The 17,593-nt window shown below is 46.0% G+C and overlaps 1 protein-coding gene across 2 annotated transcripts in view; it reads right to left on the minus strand.

Moving 5' to 3' along the window:
* Positions 1-17,593, minus strand: part of LOC119160937 (DNA mismatch repair protein Msh6) — a 619,403-nt gene that overhangs the window by 563,430 nt on the left and 38,380 nt on the right. For both annotated transcript variants that reach the window (XM_075880344.1, XM_037413220.2), the window contains exon 3: positions 13,426-13,571. In XM_075880344.1, the coding sequence (XP_075736459.1) occupies positions 13,426-13,571 (146 nt within the window). The remainder of the gene's footprint in view (positions 1-13,425; positions 13,572-17,593) is intronic.

Below are 17,593 nucleotides of genomic sequence, written 5' to 3' on the forward strand. Positions count from 1 at the left end.
CCAAGCATGAAACCACAAAAAAGCAGCATTGCGCCGTTCACGCGTCCGTATCATCCACACGTACCAATCACGCGTTCATATCATCCACGGTGGCTGGGGAAACCGTTCATATAATACTTAATCCCGCCGTATTTTGTATAATGTAGTCCACCTGAAGCAACCTTCAGATTCGTAACATCGCGAAACTCGCATCAACTGTAATTGTATCATCGAGATTCTATGATAAAAAGTTTTTGTTTCTGTTTTGCACTAGACGTTCGTCACTCACTACAGACTTGACCTTCTGTTTGCTCAAAGCAGGTAAGTTCCACTGTCAAATTAAATTACTAATGTGAGAAGTGCCTTGTTGTGCTCAGTCCAGAACTCTCGGACCAACTTAGGGCCGTCCAGAGTGCTGTTGACACTACACGCAACAGCTCCCGACAGCTAAGAGGCAGCCCAATTTAAGCAAGTATGGCTTCCCGTTCGCAAAAAATAAAGAATTTACTCCAAGATTATCACGAGAAGTGGCTGAAAAAGCCTGCTAGAAAATCTTTAGTATCAGGTTAAGCTTTGATGCAGTGCAGGGGCCGCACAACGTCCCTGCACCTACTGTAACCGCACTTACTGATTTTGAACTTGCACTGCAATTTTTTATTTTGTTAACAACCGCTGATGGTGATAGAAGTCTTTCGTAACCAAGCTGTCGAAAACATTCAGCATGCATCAGCAGAACTAGCCTGCCCCATACTGCTGAGCAAAATCGAAATAACAGTCGCATGGCCCCGCCCCATTATGACGGTCCATTGTAATGAAAGTAGCCTTTGTAACTGTAATGTAAATGTCAAGAAAGAAAGGTTGACGAAAAGGACAGCACCTGCAACCTTCGAGTAATGTGTCCGATGGTTTACCAACTGAGCCATGACGGTGGTTATGCCTCAATTCACTTCATAGGGTATATAGTATATGCATTGAAACATGGGAGTGTCAGTCAGCGCCACCAGAAGCCATCATGGCGAATGTGGAACACTCGGTTTTTGCCTGTTGAGAGTAAAATACTGGCACATGTGTGTTCCCTAGAAAGAGAGCCATGGAAATTGAACTGTGGTATACGCTGTTCATTTATTACTTTACATAAGCATGTCTCTTAACTTGTTTTGCTCCACGTATCACAAAATCAAATCACTTGAAGAGCTGCACATGTTTTCAATTCCATGTTCTGTTTGAAGCAACAACGTGACTCTCTTTCACAGGAGGGCATTGCCACATATGTTTATTTTGATGTAATCAGGTTTCTCCAGCAACGAAGGTCAGCAACGCTCAGCACAGACCACGTTGTGGTGTTTGAGAGGCTCTCAAATATACTATATTTGAAATCATTTTGTTTTGATTGACCACAGGTTGTGAACAGTGAAGTTTAATCAAGAGCTAATGTGAGCCACAGTGAGAGCACTCGAGGCTACTGCATCAGCAATGACTCGTTCAGCCATCGATCAGATTATCAATGGCAGACGCTCTATTTGCCACTACCATGTATTGCTTTGTAAATTAGCTCAAAAACACACATGGACCCAGCAAGCTGCAAACACAGGCGCGCATGGACCCAGCACATGGACCCAGCAAACACAGGCGCTTTCTGTGTCCATGTGTTTTTCTGCACTATTTCTGTTACAGATTGTGGGTTGAGGAACACGAACGTTTATTTACGCCAGGCCACACTCCGCCGGCAAACACCAACTGAGAACATGCGTATCAAAAAACAACTCAGGACCACTTCAATGCCGCCAGGTGGAGCGGCCACACATCACATGTTCGTAGCTGTCTTTCCTGTTGCCGCCAAACCTAGCGGCCACAGTCACACTACACAACACCCCTCCCCTCCAAGTTTGAACTCAGCAGTCAGCCAGGGCCAGTACGTAGTCTCTTAGATGGTGCGGGGTTCCCCGAGCACGCTGCGAGCGACGAAGGCACAGTGGTGGCACTAAAGGCTCGCCATTTGCCTCCACTGGGACAGTCAGTGGAACGGTTCCGCCCTCCTGTGGGGGCACACTGCTAACCACAGGAGTCGGCTGCTCCCCAGGTGCGTCTGGCTCCACAGGGGCCGAACTCGAGCCTTCAGGGGCCACCGGGACAGAACTCGAGCCCTCAGGGATAGACGTTGACATCGGTCGTCTTTCAGGCTGCGGTCTTTCCAGTCCTGCACCCGCCGTTTGGGTAGGCCCGACCGTCCGGCGACGGAGTTGGTCCACATGCCTGCGCAGTACTCGACCATCAGGGGCCGTGACCTCATAAGATATTGGTCCGGTTGCACGGGAGATCACTGCTGGAATCCACAGAGGCCCCTGAGCATAGTTACGTGCGAAGACAGGGTCTTCAGGCTGAAACGTGCGTGGTTTGGACGGGGAATCTGCCAACCGTGTGGACTTCTCTGGGGCCCGATCAGGGTGCAGGCGGTCCAACATCGTTGACAACTTGCGGCCCATCAGGAGCTCTGCCGGGGATCGCCCCGTAGTCGTGTGTGGGGTTACGTGCTGCTGCAGTGTGAAATCTGCCAGGCGCCGTGCCCAGTTCCCCTGGATGATGTGAGATAGGCCTTCCTTGGTAGTGCGTACCATCCTTTCTGCCTGGCCATTCGTAGATGGGTGGAATGGTGCCAAAGTTACCTGGCGGATCAGATTGCTGTCCAGGAACTCTCGAAATTCTGTGCACTTAAACTGAGCTCCGTTGTCTGAGACAATGGTGTCTGGGAGACCATGCGTGGCAAACAGTTTCCGTAATGCACTGATTACTGTCTGTGACGTCATAGAGCATGTTGGGATGACCTCCAGCCACTTTGAATACGAATCCACGACGATTAAGAAGGTCTGCCCTTGAAAGGGACCGGCAAAATCCATATGGAGGCAGGACCATGGGTTCCGAGACGCCTCCCAAGGGTGGACGGGTGCTCGAGGCATCTCTGGCCGCGTCTCCTGACAAGAGCAGCAGCATCGGACCCATTCTTCGATGGCAGCATCCATGCCTGGCCACCACACATAGCTGCGGGCAAGTGCCTTCATCCGGATAATACCAGGGTGCCCAGAATGCAGTGCTTCCGGCACCCGGAACCGCAGCTTTTGTGGAATCACCACACGGTCACTCCAGAGTAGGCAACCCTTGTGGGCAGTCAGTTCGTGCTGCCTTGATGTGAAGGCAGAAAACTCTGGGCCCATGCTGCCCCTTGGCCACCCCTTCCAGACCCAGTTAAGAACACGTGAAAGGGTGCGATCTTTGGCAGAGTGGGTGGCAATGTCCGCTGCATGGCGGGGTGGTTCTGGCAGCGCATCCAGGAGCATGACAACCTCTGCAGGAGAGGGGTCATCGTGGCACTGGTGCTGTAAGGGCAGTCTGCTGAGGCCGTCCGCATGGCCCAAGTGCCTCCCAGCCCGGTGGAGCAGCGTATGTTGGTATCCATTCAGGAAGATAGACCAGCGCAGCATCCGCGGAGACAGCATCTGTGGTGTCTGGCGGTCAGACGTGAACAACCCGAGCAGTGGCTTGTGGTCCGTCTGGATCTGAAAAGGCCGGCCAAACAGGTAGTCGTGAAACTTTTTGACGCCTGCAACCACGGCAAGTGCCTCCTTATCGATCTGTGCATAGTTTCGCTCTGCACTCGACAGGGTCCTTGAATAAAAGGCGACCGGTGGTTCTGTGCCGCCGGGCAATCGGTGGCTCAACACAGCTCCTATTCTGTATGGGGACGCATCACAGGCAAGGATGAGAGGTTGCTTCTCATCATAATGCGTCAAGACTTGATTGGATGCCAAGAGTTCTTTCACGCTTTCAAACGCTCTTTGTTGTGTTTGGCCCCACACAAAGGTGGCCTTCTTATCCAAAAGTCGGTGTAGTGGTTCCGCAACAGTGGCCTTGTGTGGCAAGAACGCATGATAGAAGTTCACCAGTCCCAGGAATGCCTGGAGTTCGGTCTTGTTTGACGGGCGAGGTGCACCAAGAATGGCCTGTGTTTTTTCTGGGGTCGGATGTATGCCCTCGGCGTCTATTCGAAACCCCAAGAACTCGACTTCGGCGACACCCAGCTGGCACTTCTCTCTTTTTACCTTCAGCCCAGCATCCTGGAAACGGCGAAGGACCTCGCGAAGGCAAGAGAGCAATTCTTGACCTGACGCCCCTGCAATTAGCACATCATCAAAATATGGAATTACACCTGGTATTCCACGTAGGAGGGTTTCCATTAGATTTTGAAAGATGCCAGGTGCGACACTGACACCAAACTGCAATCGGCGTACCCTGAACGCCCCACGATGCGTTACGATGGTCTGTGCTGCTGCAGACTCATCGGTGACAGGCAGCTGCTGGTAAGCCTGGGCCAAGTCGAGCTTTGCAAAAATGGTTCCGCCTGAGAGAGAAGCCAATACGTGGCTGACCACCGGCACCGGATATGCATGCTGCTGGAGGGCCTTGTTAATGGTACACTTGTAGTCTGCACAGATGCGGATGTCTCCATTTCCCTTCAATTGTGTGACAATAGGGGTTTCCCACTCCGCGCAGTCCACTGGCTCCAGAACACCCTGCTGTAGCAGCTTGTCAAGCTCGGCATCGATCTTTTGGCGCAGTGCAAAGGGCACCCTCCTTGCCTTTAGTCGGACTGGCACCACCTCCGGGTTCAAGGCCAACTTCACAGGTGGTCCCTTGTAGCACCCCAGTCCCCCGTCAAAGACAACAGCAAACTCCTCAAACAGCTTGTCAAATGCCGTGGCCAGTTCGTCCATGCGATGCACTCCGGTGACCTTAATTCCTAATGCTGGAAACCAGTCTAGTCCAAGGAGGCTTTGACGCTGCCCTTTGACAATGACAAGTTTCAGTGGGCCAGCAAAACCCCTGAATTTTACTGTAACTGTGGCCATCCCTTGCACTGCTATGCAGTTTCCCTGATAGTTCTTCATAACGACGTCGAGTTGCTTCAACTTCGGGATGCGCCCATTCGGGAAGATTTGCCTGGCCGTAGCCTCGGAGATGAGCGAAAACGTGGATCCCGAGTCCACCTCCATCTCGCATTCCACACCTTCGATTTCGACAGCAACGTGAATCTTCTTTGTCCCGGGCTGGGGCACATCGTGGATGGCGGTCTCCGTGAGGTTGTCGCAGTACGAGGTACTCGCACGTGGAGTGGTCCGCGAATTGTCCGTCCTGCCGTTTGTCTAAAAATTTGCACGGCGGTCCCGCTTCCGTTGAGACCGGCAGACCTTGGCTATGTGCCCTGTTTTTCCGCAACCTCGGCATTGGGCATCACGGAAACGACACAACCGGCGCTCGTGCGGGCCCCCACAACCGGCACAAGATCCGCCCCCCAGTCCTGCGTCCCTGCGTTGACTGGTGTCTGCACGCAACTGACGAACACATTCCTCGAGGCCGTCCTGGTCCTCTCCACAGTCGGCGACCGTTCCCTGGTGCACTGGCTCGGTACGCGGCGCGGTTGCGTTTAGTCGCGACTGGCTGGCCTCACGGTCGATGGCCTCAGCGGCGGTAGCTTCCTCGACGGCGCAGGCGAGCGACACTTCTCTTTTCGCCAAAATGCGCCGTTTAGCTTTATCGTTCCTCAGGCCAAAAACGAAACGGTCTCGGAGTGCCTTATCAAGGTCAACGAAGTTGCAGTGCTGTGCAGTCGTTCACAGAGCCGCGAGGTATGCAGCGACGGACTCACCGGTTGCTTGCTCTCTGCGATGGAACTCGTATCGCCGTGCCAATTCCGGTGGTTTCGGCGAAAGATGATTTCGAAGGGCAGCGATGATGTCCTCGTACGGCGTATCTTTCAGCTGGTCCGGCGTGACGAGGGCCTTGGCCAACTGGAACGTCGCGGCCCCGCAACGGCTGAGAAACGTCGACCTTTTCTTTCCAGCGTCCGTAATGCCCTGCGCCTCCAGGAAGAATTCGAACCGCTGAGCATAGTCTTCCCACTCGTCCGGCTGTGACAAGTTGAATTGCTCGAGGGAGCCATTGCTGGAGGCCTCCCGTTGTCCGCGGTTCCGCCCGTCCTCCATTGCCGCGCTGGACGTCATGCCGACCTATCCCATCCTCGTCGCCAGTGTTACAGATTGTGGGTTGAGGAACACGAACGTTTATTTACGCCAGGCCACACTCCGCCGGCAAACACCAACTGAGAACATGCGTATCAAAAAACAACTCAGGACCACTTCAACGCCGCCAGGTGGAGCGGCCACACATCACATGTTCGTAGCTGTCTTTCCTGTTGCCGCCAAACCTAGCGGCCACAGTCACACTACACAATTTCACAATTCATGACTGACCAGCTCGGCTTTACTGTGTATTGCTTGCAGTGCGACATTCCATTTTCCAGGTAGGCAGAATTTCGATGTTCCTGACATTCGCTTATGACTATGGTGGGCCGACTTTCAGTTCTTTGTTTTCAGATGATTTCAAGCGAGGCTTTGATGTGCGCATTCATGGCAGTTAACTACACTATTGTAGCATTTGCGAAGGAAAGCACTGAGCACCAGCTCCAAAAGTAACAGCTCACATGCAAGTTCCACACCTTGCCCAACTTACCCTCAGCTGTAGTGAGGCTAAGGCCACACAATAGAACAAAGTATATTACGATACTCTACTTTTCTCCTCCCCCTAGGTAAGGTGGCTATTTGGATGAGTTGGTAAATCTTCATCTTAAGGCAGCATACACACACACACACAAAATAAGGAAGGCACGCGAGAGCTGTTGTCACTCATGTTCCTTGGCCTTTTGTGTTCGTGTGTTTTGTTACGTTTGGCGCGGCAATTCGTCTGACAGACACCATTGTGCGAAAGCCGCTCTACTAGGGAGGGCTTTAAACCTCATCGGCGCCCAGTATGCAAGACGCTGTCCTGTAGATGTTCCAGGAAGCAGTTGGGGGGGGAAGGGGGGGGGGGATGGTGTTACTGTGGCCGGTCTCATTAATTCTCGACTCTGCTTTTGTCATCTACGTGACGCCATCTGAACGCACCGACAGCCCGAAAGCGTGGTAAGGCGTAGAAGAAGCCGTTCACAGGGATAGAGCGTTTGGACTGCCTGAAGCTGGAAGCAGCATGGACCGCTGCTGACGTTCGGGTTAGCGGCCATCTCCTCTCCCCGGAGGAGCTTAACCTTCCCTCTCCGGACTCTACCTCATCGCCCTGCGGCGCCTTCAAGGCGGGGGCTGGGTGCGTCATTGTGTGGTGCGCTCGTGCTCCCATTGGACCATGGAGACTTCGTCACCTAATTTGTGGCGAGAGTGCTCACCCCCTTCTTTGGATCTCGGTGGACGGCGGGCTATAAAAGCCGAAGCATTTGGTAAATCAGTGCGGAATCCTGTGTGGAATCATGAGCTGAATCATGGGTGGAATCATGAGCTGAATCATGAACTGACTCTCTGTTCTACATATTGCGGGATCTTCTGGATCCCTGTACAGTTCCTATCTTTCATCTGTCATGGAAATAAACCTTCGTTCTATCTCTCTTAACGCGTCTCCTCACTGGCGATAATCGGCTATGCGGACGACGGCGGGAAGCCAGCTACCTTAAAGAAACCCACCGTACCCATCATCAGACCTTCGAGCCCTTTACACTGAGCCAAAATTAAGAAAATAGAATCAAGCTGTTGCGACTTCCTTTATTCATCCCTCGCAGCAGAAGAGCAGTCATCATCATTATTGAGCCTCCTCATGAGCTGACGCTTGACCTCGTGGCAGCGCCGGCTCACCCTTGTCTTTTTCTTTCTTCTTTAGTTCCATTAAATTCCTTCATCTGGCAAGGCGTGTTTTTGTTTGATGTGAGCCGCGCCGCAGCAGAAAGGCTCAGAGGTCAAACAGATGGTGCCGAAAACCCGAGACCTTTGATGACGCCAACAGCATCGACGTTAGGAGCCGCAACATCTCGAAAGACGGGTCCTGCGATCTTGGCGAGACACATCGACTGCGAGCGGCAGAATGGAACAATATCTTAGACGACGCCACAGCCTGCGATCCCAACTGGATGTCCTGTTGTCCGAGACGGAAGACCACTTGCGAGGAAATCAAGCCATCACGGCAGCAGCAGTAAGTGTATTCTTCGACCGAATAAGCTCATTTTATGGTCAGATAGAGAAAGTGGATGAGGCATTTTTTGAAGAGACGCCAGACGACCTGTTGCACAGCGAGACTTTAGACGCTGGAGAATACTTACTGCGACAAGGTTGTTACTCTCACAGCGAATCTATGAGTCAAGCTGAATGAATGTCTGGCTCCTCCAGCCCCACTCCTTATGAACGTTCACCCGTTATCATCTGGCAAAAGCGAGCTTCCCCAACCAGAACTCGTAAAATTTGATGGTAACCGCAGACTATAGCCGACATTTTGGATGCAGTTTACATCAGCAGTCCACAATAACCGCGAGTTAAGCACAGCTGACACATTCAACAACTTGAACAGTTTGGTTACCGGAGCAGCTGCGTCGGTCATATCAGGATTACAAGCTACCGAAGAGTGCTATAAAGACACTATTGAAATTTTAAAAAAGCGTTTCGGAGATGAACAGATCACTGTGCACTACCATTTGCAAGGTTTGCTGGATCTAAAGCCGGTGTCGTTGTCAGCAGACGTTCGTAAGCTGAGGCAACCTTACGACAAGGTACAGGTTCATACAGGTACAGCTACAGGTTCAAGGTACAGGTACGCTATAACCTTATCTGGTGAGGGAAGTCTAGTTCTATTCGAGGAGCTAGAGGGTGTTAGTAGGGCTCAGTGAGGTTAGGAGGAAAGATGAGGCCTATACGGTGCTACAGAATGGGCACGTCCTTTGCTACCAGGGCTTGGCTGACAGAAGAGAACTGGGAGTAGGGTTCCTAATTCACAGAAACATAGCTGGCAACATAGAGGAATACTATAGCATTAATGAAAGGGTGGTAAGTATCGTAATTAAACTGAATAAGAAATACAAGATGAAGGTGGTACAGGCATACGCGCCTACATCCAGCCATGATGACGCTTCAGTTGAAAGCTTCTATGAAGACGTGGAATCGGCAATGAGTAAGTTAAAACAGAGTATACTATACTGATGGGAGACTTTAATGCAAAGGTACGAAAGAAGCAGGATGGAGACCAGGCAGTAGGAGATTATGGCATCGGTACTAGAAACGCCAGAGGAGAGCTACTAGTAGAATTCGCAGAACACAATAATTTACGGATTTTGAATACCTTCTACCGAAAACGAGGAAACCGCAAGTGGACATGAAGGAGCCCTAATGGCGAAAATAAGACGAAATAGACTTTACAATGAGTGCACACCCAGGCATCGTGCAGCATGTGGAAGTGGTTGGCAAGTTACGATGCAGTGACCATAGCACGGTACGGTCTCGAATTCGTCTTCACTTGAAGGAGGAACGACAGAAACTGATGCGCAAGAAGCCAATCAATGAGCTAGCACTGAGAGGGAAAGGACAGGAATTTGGAGTCTTGCTTCAGAACAGGTACTCGGCTCTTAGTGAGGAAACCAACCTTAGCGTAGATACAATGAATGATAATCTGACGAGTATCATTACAGAGTGTGCAGTGGAAGTTGGAGGCATGGTAGTTAGACAGGACACTGGCAAGCTTTCCCAGGAAACGAAGAATCTCATTAAGAAGCGTCAAATCATGAAAGTCTCAAGTACAACAGACAAAATAGAACTGGCAAAGCTTTCGAAGTTGTTTATAGGCGTAAGGTATGTGATGTAAGAAGGTATAACATGCAGAGGATGAAAAATGGAGGAAGCGTTCAAACAGTGATAAGGAAACTTGGGATAGGCAAAAATCGAATGTATGCACTAAGGGACAAAAAAGGCAATATAACTACCAATATGGATAGGATAGTTAAAATTGCGGAGGTGTTGTACAGAGATCTGTACCGTAGCCAGCACAACCACGACTTTAATATAAGAACTAGCAGTAACACAGATGACAGTCCATAAGTAATGATAGAAGTCAGAAAAGCCTTGGAGAGCATGCAAAAAGGCAAAGCTGCTGGTGATGATCACGCAACATCAGATCTGCTGAAAGATGAAGGACCGATTGTGTTAAAAAAAACTAGCCACCCTGTTTACGAGGTGTCTCCTGACGGGAAAAGTACCAGAGTCTTGGAAGAACGCTAACATCATCTTAATACATAAGAAAGGAGATGACAAGGACTTGAAGAATTACAGGCCGATCAGCTTACTCTCTGTAGTATAGAAGCTATTTACAAAGGTAATTGCTAACAGAGTAAAGAAAACATTAGCACTTATTCAACCAAAGGAACAAGCAGGATTTCGAACAGGCTACTCAACAATCGACCACATTTATACTATTAATCAGATAGTCTAGAATGGGAACAGTTAGGGATAAGAGTTAATGGAGAGTACCTTAGTAACCTGCGCTTTGCTGATGACATTGCATTGCTGAATAACTCAGGGGACGAATTGCAACTCATGATTACGGAGTTAGACAAGGAGAGCAGAAAGGTGGGTCTTAAAATTAATCTGAAGAAAACGAAAGTAATGTACAACCACCTCGGAAAAGAGCAGCACTTTGAGATAGGTAATAGTGCACTTCAAGTTGTAAAAGACTCTGTCTACTTAGGGCAGGTAATAACCGCGGAGCCGAACCACGAGACTGAAGTAACTAAAAGAATAAGAATGGGGTGGAGCAGATTTGGCAAGCACTCTCAAATTATGACAGATAGATTGCCACTATTCCTCAAGAGGAAGGTATACAACAGCTGTATCTTGCCGGTACTTAGCTACGGAGCAGAAACATGGAGACTTACAAAGAGGGTTCAGCTTAAATTGAGGACGACGCAGCGAGCAATGGAAAGAAAAATGGTAGGTGTAACTTTAAGAGACAAGAAGAGAGCAGAGTGGATTAGGGGACAAACGGGGGTTAAGGATATCATAGTTAAAATAAAAAATAGGAAATGGACATGGGCCGGGCATGTAGCGCGTAGACAGGATAACCGCTGGTCATTAGGGGTAACTAACTGGATTCTCAGAGAAGGCGAGCGGGTTAGGGGAAGACAGAAGGTTAGGTGAGCAGATGAGATTAAGAAGTTTGCGAGTATAAATTGGCAGCAGCAAGCACAGGACTGAATTGACTGGCGGAACATGGGAGAGGCCTTTGTCCTGCAGTGGACGTAGTCAGGCTGATGATGATGATGATGATGATGATGATGATGATGATGATGAGATTTGTATCACCGAGGTTCTACTGCACGGCAAACCCTTAGAGATATATATATCCAGAATTAACTGCATAACCTCACTTAGTTTAACTGGGATGCTTCCTACCCGGCTACAAAAACAGTTTTTGAATTCACTGAGATTCTGTCAAATAAAAAGCCACAGCCATTTTATGTTGGGAAAATAGATTTACCTTGTCATGTTAATCCTTACTATACTTACGCTGTCAAAGTAATCAATGTTAGGAGCATTGATTACCATGAGAGGGTAAGAAAAGCTAATCTTTTTATTCAGTTTTTTTTTATTTGTAAAGTACTGCTAGCCTTAAAAGGCTGTATGTAAGCAGAAGTGGGGATACAAAGGTGAAGGAATACATGCATGCTACCAAAAAAAATGGCGATCACGGCATGCTAGACATTGAGTACATTTCTACAGCAGTAGTGTCAGCACATCGAGAATCACAGTATTGCATAACTGCACTGTAAACTAAATACTCGAAATGCCATTAATGCATAGTGCACATACTAGGAAAAAAATATATCAAAATACATATACAAATATACAAGCGAACATTGATAAAAGAAATCAGTATATCCATATAGTTATACAGTCGACAAATGAGCCTTAAATGTTAGAGCGAAATCTGATGTGGTCGTGCATTCCACAACATTGGCTGGGAGCTCATTCCATTCCCTAACCGTTCGTGAGAAAAATGTATTATGAAAAACATACATTTGGCAGTTACAGTCCTGTAGTTTTTTTGAGTAATGAGAGCGTGTGATTCGCTTATTGACAGGATGAGTGAATTGGTCTTTTCTATTCCTATTTTGTTGTGAAAGATCTTGTATAGGTACACAAGTCTGACAGCTTGGCACCGAATTTCAAGGGATTCCAGTTCAGCCTTTTCTATAAGCATACTTGAGGATCTGTGCCAGCTGTACATATTAAAAATAAAGTGCACCAATTTTCTTCGGACACCTTCCAAGTGCACGATGTTTCTTTTCGTGTGCGTGTCCCATACTAATGATGTGTATTCGATAATTGGTCTGATGAACGTTTTATAAGCTAATAGTTTAATGTCCTGAGAAGCTTGGTGCAAAGTAGCGGTAAACGCTTTCTAGTTATCCTCATATGAACTGTCTTTTGGGGGTTAATTTTCATCCGCCAGTTTTCGCACCATTTCTCAATGCATTGAAGAGCTTCATTTAGTTGGACATGGTGGTGAAGGTCGTCAATTTTGTGATAAAGAACGAAATCGTCTGCAAATAGTTTAATTTTGACACACTGCATTAACGATATCATTTAAAAATATAAGAAAAATAACGACCCCAACACCGACTTTTGTGGAACGCCTGACCCAACAACTGCAGGAGTTGAGCAAACATTATCAATCAACACACATTGCTGTTTATGGTTCAAGTGGGCTTCTATCTATGACACTAATGTAGTATTGTTTAGTATTGTCTTGACCTTGAGTAGCAGTTTTGAATGGGGAACACAAATGCTTTTGAAATCACATCTATTTGAGAATTAGCATCAATAGCAGCAGCAAAATCATGTACAGTTTCAAGGGGTGCCGTCACTGTTGATTTGCCTTTGCTAAAACCATGTTGCCTATTATCAATAAGGTTGTTCTTTTCAAGAAATGATGATATATGCGTGAAAATCATGTGTTCCAGTTTCTTTGAACAAGAGCACAGTAGGGAGATTGGCCTGCAACAAATTACTTGGTGCGAATCGCTTCCTTAAGATATCGGAATAATTTTACTGTATTTCCATTCTGTTGGCAATTGAGGTTCTGACAGTGATTTCCTAAATATTAAACATAAGTACTTGGAGCACCATTCAGCATACCTGACTAAAAAATATTTTGGATATGTCGTCAATTCCAGAAGTTTTCTTTGTTTCCAGTTTTAACAACAGTGTTAGCACGCCTTCTTTGCATAAAAAATGTCGCTTATAGATGGATGATCTTTTACAGGAATGAAATGCGAGTCCCTACCATCATCCAGTACAAATATACGGAGCAGAAAAAATTTTTAAATGTCAATGCTAGTTGTGTTTTATCAGATACGTCACCATTTACTGAAAGATCTAACTGTGATTTTTGCCTTGAAAAATGTGCCTCCAACGCTTGCCCTATCACAACGCTTGCAATCACAATGCTTGCCCTATCAAAGGTCTTTCGAAGACACACCAAGCCCCACATGCAGCATGTTCTAAATCTTTTCACTTTCATGGTCGCCCCACAGACCTGAGCCATTTGTTGCAGGAAGAAGGCCGGCACGGTCAGAGGGATCCAGCGAGAGTGCCTTCTCAGCCTCGGCCACAGCATGGATCCAACGTGCATCAGTAGAACGGGCAGGTGGGTCAGCCGCACCTTTGAACGGCTTGGTTAGCCTGCACACGCAAATCATTCTACTCAGCACGAGGTTGCAGCAGAAACTCGTGGTCTAAGGCATAATTTCATACAATAATACCAAGAGGAGAATCTGCTGCTAGTGTCACGCAGGCTTCTTCAGTGGTGCTTGTACTCCCGTGGAAATTATGGGAAGTACAGGCTTGGGATCTGCTTCAAATGGATTATATTTCAAATGAATTATGTTTTTGAGATTCGCGACGCTTCTTTTTCGAGTGTAAAACAAAGTGCTATGCACTTATACTTAATTGAATCTTGCTTCATTTATTTGTACTCAAACTTTATTGCCAAAAAGTTTTCGTGACGAGGCGGCAAAAGTGAAACGTGGGCAAGTTTAACCATCAGGGTATGATTGCTCCGCCATTGCATTCAAGATTTGGCATGAAAATTTAATTAATTTTTTTAACACTTGAAAACAAGCATGCCTGTTTTATGGAAATAACAGTACAGTATTAAGTGAGAAACGCTTAACGTTTAGTCTTCTGCGATGCTAGGTGCGTATGTCCAAGTGGTCTGCCTTACACACCTCTGGTTCTGTTGTGAAATCGAGTCAGCTGAGCTTGACGGTGCGTCTACTTACCTTCGTCATGAACTTGATGCAATATTATGCAACCACATCTAGAATAGCAGCAGTCACGTCAGGCGTGCCACAGGGCAGCGTCTCAGCACCAATATTATTCACAATTTTCATTAATGATCTGCCCCTCTCGACTAAAGTAAAACTAAGGCTCTTTGCAGATGACTGCGCATTTTACCAGGAAATTAATACTCCTACGGATCACCTAATTCTTAATCGAGCACTAGAAGATTTACACACGTGGTGCAAAAAATGGCAAATGTCCCTTAATATTGGTAAATGTGTCTCCATGACAATAACTCGCAAAAAACACCGGTCCAACTTTTCTTACACTATTGACAACTGCCCCTTAGCCACAGTCTCTAGCCCCAAACATCTAATGATAGCGATTTCTAATGACCTGAGATGGGATACCCACATTGATAATATTACTAGCACAGCCATAAAAAGACTATTATTATTGAAACGACGTGTTAAACTCGCACCACCAAATACCAAACTAGTAGCTTATACTACCCTCGTCAGATCTGTATTAGAATATGCCAGCCCTGTCTGGTTCCCGTATACCCACCAACAGGTTAATAAAATAGAAGCGGTTCAAAGAAAAGCAAGGTTTATTTTTAGCAAGTATTGACTGACAGACTCACCGATGCACCAACTCAATAACGCTGACATGTTAACACGACAAAACCAAACAATACTTACAAGACTAAATCTAATGTTTCAACTACTCCACAACATAATAAAAATAGATACCTCAAAGCGTCTATCTTTTTTTCACGGCAGACCAACCCGTCATAAATCATTCCCATACTCTTGTAGAATACTCTTTCAACACTAATTGCTTTAAATACTCATTTTTTCCTCTAACCATTAAAGATTGGAACTCGCTGAAACCCACCTTAAGCACTGAATCATCCATAAACTTGTTTACAGCTACGATTGAAAGTGAATTGCTTCCCTCACAAATCGCACTAACAACATCACATCATCAATGAACCCAATAAATGAGGAGTCAGTGTCATATTGCTAATACAGAAGTTTTGTTTTTTTATGATCGTTATATTTCAAGTGACATGTTTTTCGGTTAGTTTATTGTTCATAAAATTCTTTTAATAAGTTGTTCAATAAAAATGCCTACTTGTTGTTTCTATCCCATATTAGAAATGTATGCATTATCTTTTCGCAGCCGTTTTTAACGATAACCTAGCTCATGATTTTGCTATTACTAAAATTGTTTGATTGCGTGTTCTTTAATGGCAATGTATAACCTATGATTTGCATGTCATTTTGTAATTCCGACTTTTTTTTTTTTCTATCAATATGAATCTGTGTAAACAAATATTCGTTTTCATATGCCTTCCCTGCTATAATCTCTTATGAGATTGGCAGTATTGTTAAATAAATAAATAAATAAATATTCTGCACTGGCAAGAGACGCAACATGTATGCGCAGCGATGAGTGGACGACGCTTCGTTTAAACTGTCAAATACGACTTGTAGAGCTTCAACGTCGCAGCAAATTTTAGACCTAGTGGTCTTAAGCCTCTTTGAACAATAATGCCGCTGCTTTAATGCTTTTCACCGCACCCCACTACATGCGCTGCGCGAAGAACGAAACTGAAACTGTAAAAAAAAAAGAGTATGTTGACAGTTCACTAGCTAACCTTATCCAATCCAAAGCCTGTACTTCCCATAATTACCATGGAGGTACACTATCGCAGTGCAAGATTCCTTTTTAGGTATTATTGTATGAAACTTTATGGTCTAAGATATCAGCAGCATCAACAAGGACAACATACAAGTACATGCTGTTTAGATACATGGAGAGCAGATGACTGTTGTGTGACAGGACATAGTGGGCTGCGTCAGAAAAGGAAAGCAGGCACACAGTAGATACATATGAGCACTACACTCCTAATCCCTGCCACTTTTGCCACACTGTGATGCATCACACATAGGGGAGATCTTTTTATGAGATGTTCACGGAAGCAAGAGCATGAAAGAACATAGCGCCTGGCCAAAGACCTGCTTATGCCAGTGAATGCAATGGCAGTGAATGCCAGTGGAGCAGCTAAAATAGTAACAACTTACTTCTGCCCTAAAAAATACAGTGAGTTGCCAGTTCTCTTTATAATAGGCAGATTTGGGCTTCTTTTCTCACCAAGTTGCTCCTGAATTTTCTAGTCACTTATGAAGTTTTTTTGAGGGGCAGCCAGTTTGCATTCTCCCAGCAAATATAGTTATTTTCGTGATTATCCCGATCACCAATGGCACACTTGTTGATGACTGAGTACATGAGTGTTCAAGTCACACATACGTTGGGGCAATGAACAAGTAACGTTAATCATGCACTGGCAAAGATGCATTCAACCGAATGGAGACTACTCTACAGTCAATGCCAAAAAGTAATGTGGTTTGCTCACAGTTGCACATATTATTGAAGCACCCAAACTAAAAAGATTTTTACAACTGCCCTTCGTATTCTAGTGAATTTTTTTATTAGAAATCAAAGTGCTTTGAAGCTGTCTCCCATCTTTCTTTCGGACTACTCCACAAAGTCTCGCCACCATTTTTGGGCTTCTTTTGTGATGACTGTTTGCTTGTTAGTTCAGTAACATCTGGCAACTGTGGTGACAGGATAGCTACCAGAAAAGCTGTCGCCGACGGCTTTACTGAGCCGCAGCTGCGAGACAACGCAGCCGCAAGAGGCATTTGAAAAGGAAATCTGTTCTGTGTCTCCTTGGTCTATGTCTAAATTGCACTGAAGCTTATCTAAAATCTTCACATACATAACGAAATTGGAGCACCAATTCAGCCTTTTCTACCAGTTGCCTGCCTAGGGGTGCAACAGCCAAAATACAATTTGGCGCAATTTTCGGAGCAGCGAAATCTTACTTTTGGTGCACTGAAATCTGAAGTTGAAGCAAGTTACAGGGAAAATACATGCATTTTTTATCATGAAATACTAAAGTTGGAGCAGTAAAAAAAAAAGAAAGCTTCCATTTCGAAAAAAACATATATAAAGCATTTGACATTCCCTAAATCGTGCAGTAAGAGTAAGAGCACTGCTATTTCAATGAAAGTGGTATTTTGAACCACCCTATTGAGCAAACAATGATAAAGTTTATATTAACATTTGCTGCACCTGTCAAACCATTTGACAGACTCTACAAATTTAAATATGAATCTGTCAAGCTCACGACCTTGAAATTTGCGAGAATCGAAACCGAGGGGCAAGGGTTGTGAAAAAAAAAAAAAAACTGGCCTAGAATTTTTGTTAGTGAAGCAGAAATGCCGTACATTGCTCCAAATGATTGCAATTAGCTTATTTAGACATCAGTTATTATACTGGTACCCATAATTATGCGGCATTCAAACACATGAGTAACTGACCAAAATGTGCAGTGTCCCGTGACTAGCGCT

This window comes from Rhipicephalus microplus, chromosome X (genome assembly GCF_043290135.1).
Source record: "Rhipicephalus microplus isolate Deutch F79 chromosome X, USDA_Rmic, whole genome shotgun sequence".
Lineage (NCBI taxonomy): Eukaryota > Metazoa > Arthropoda > Arachnida > Ixodida > Ixodidae > Rhipicephalus > Rhipicephalus microplus.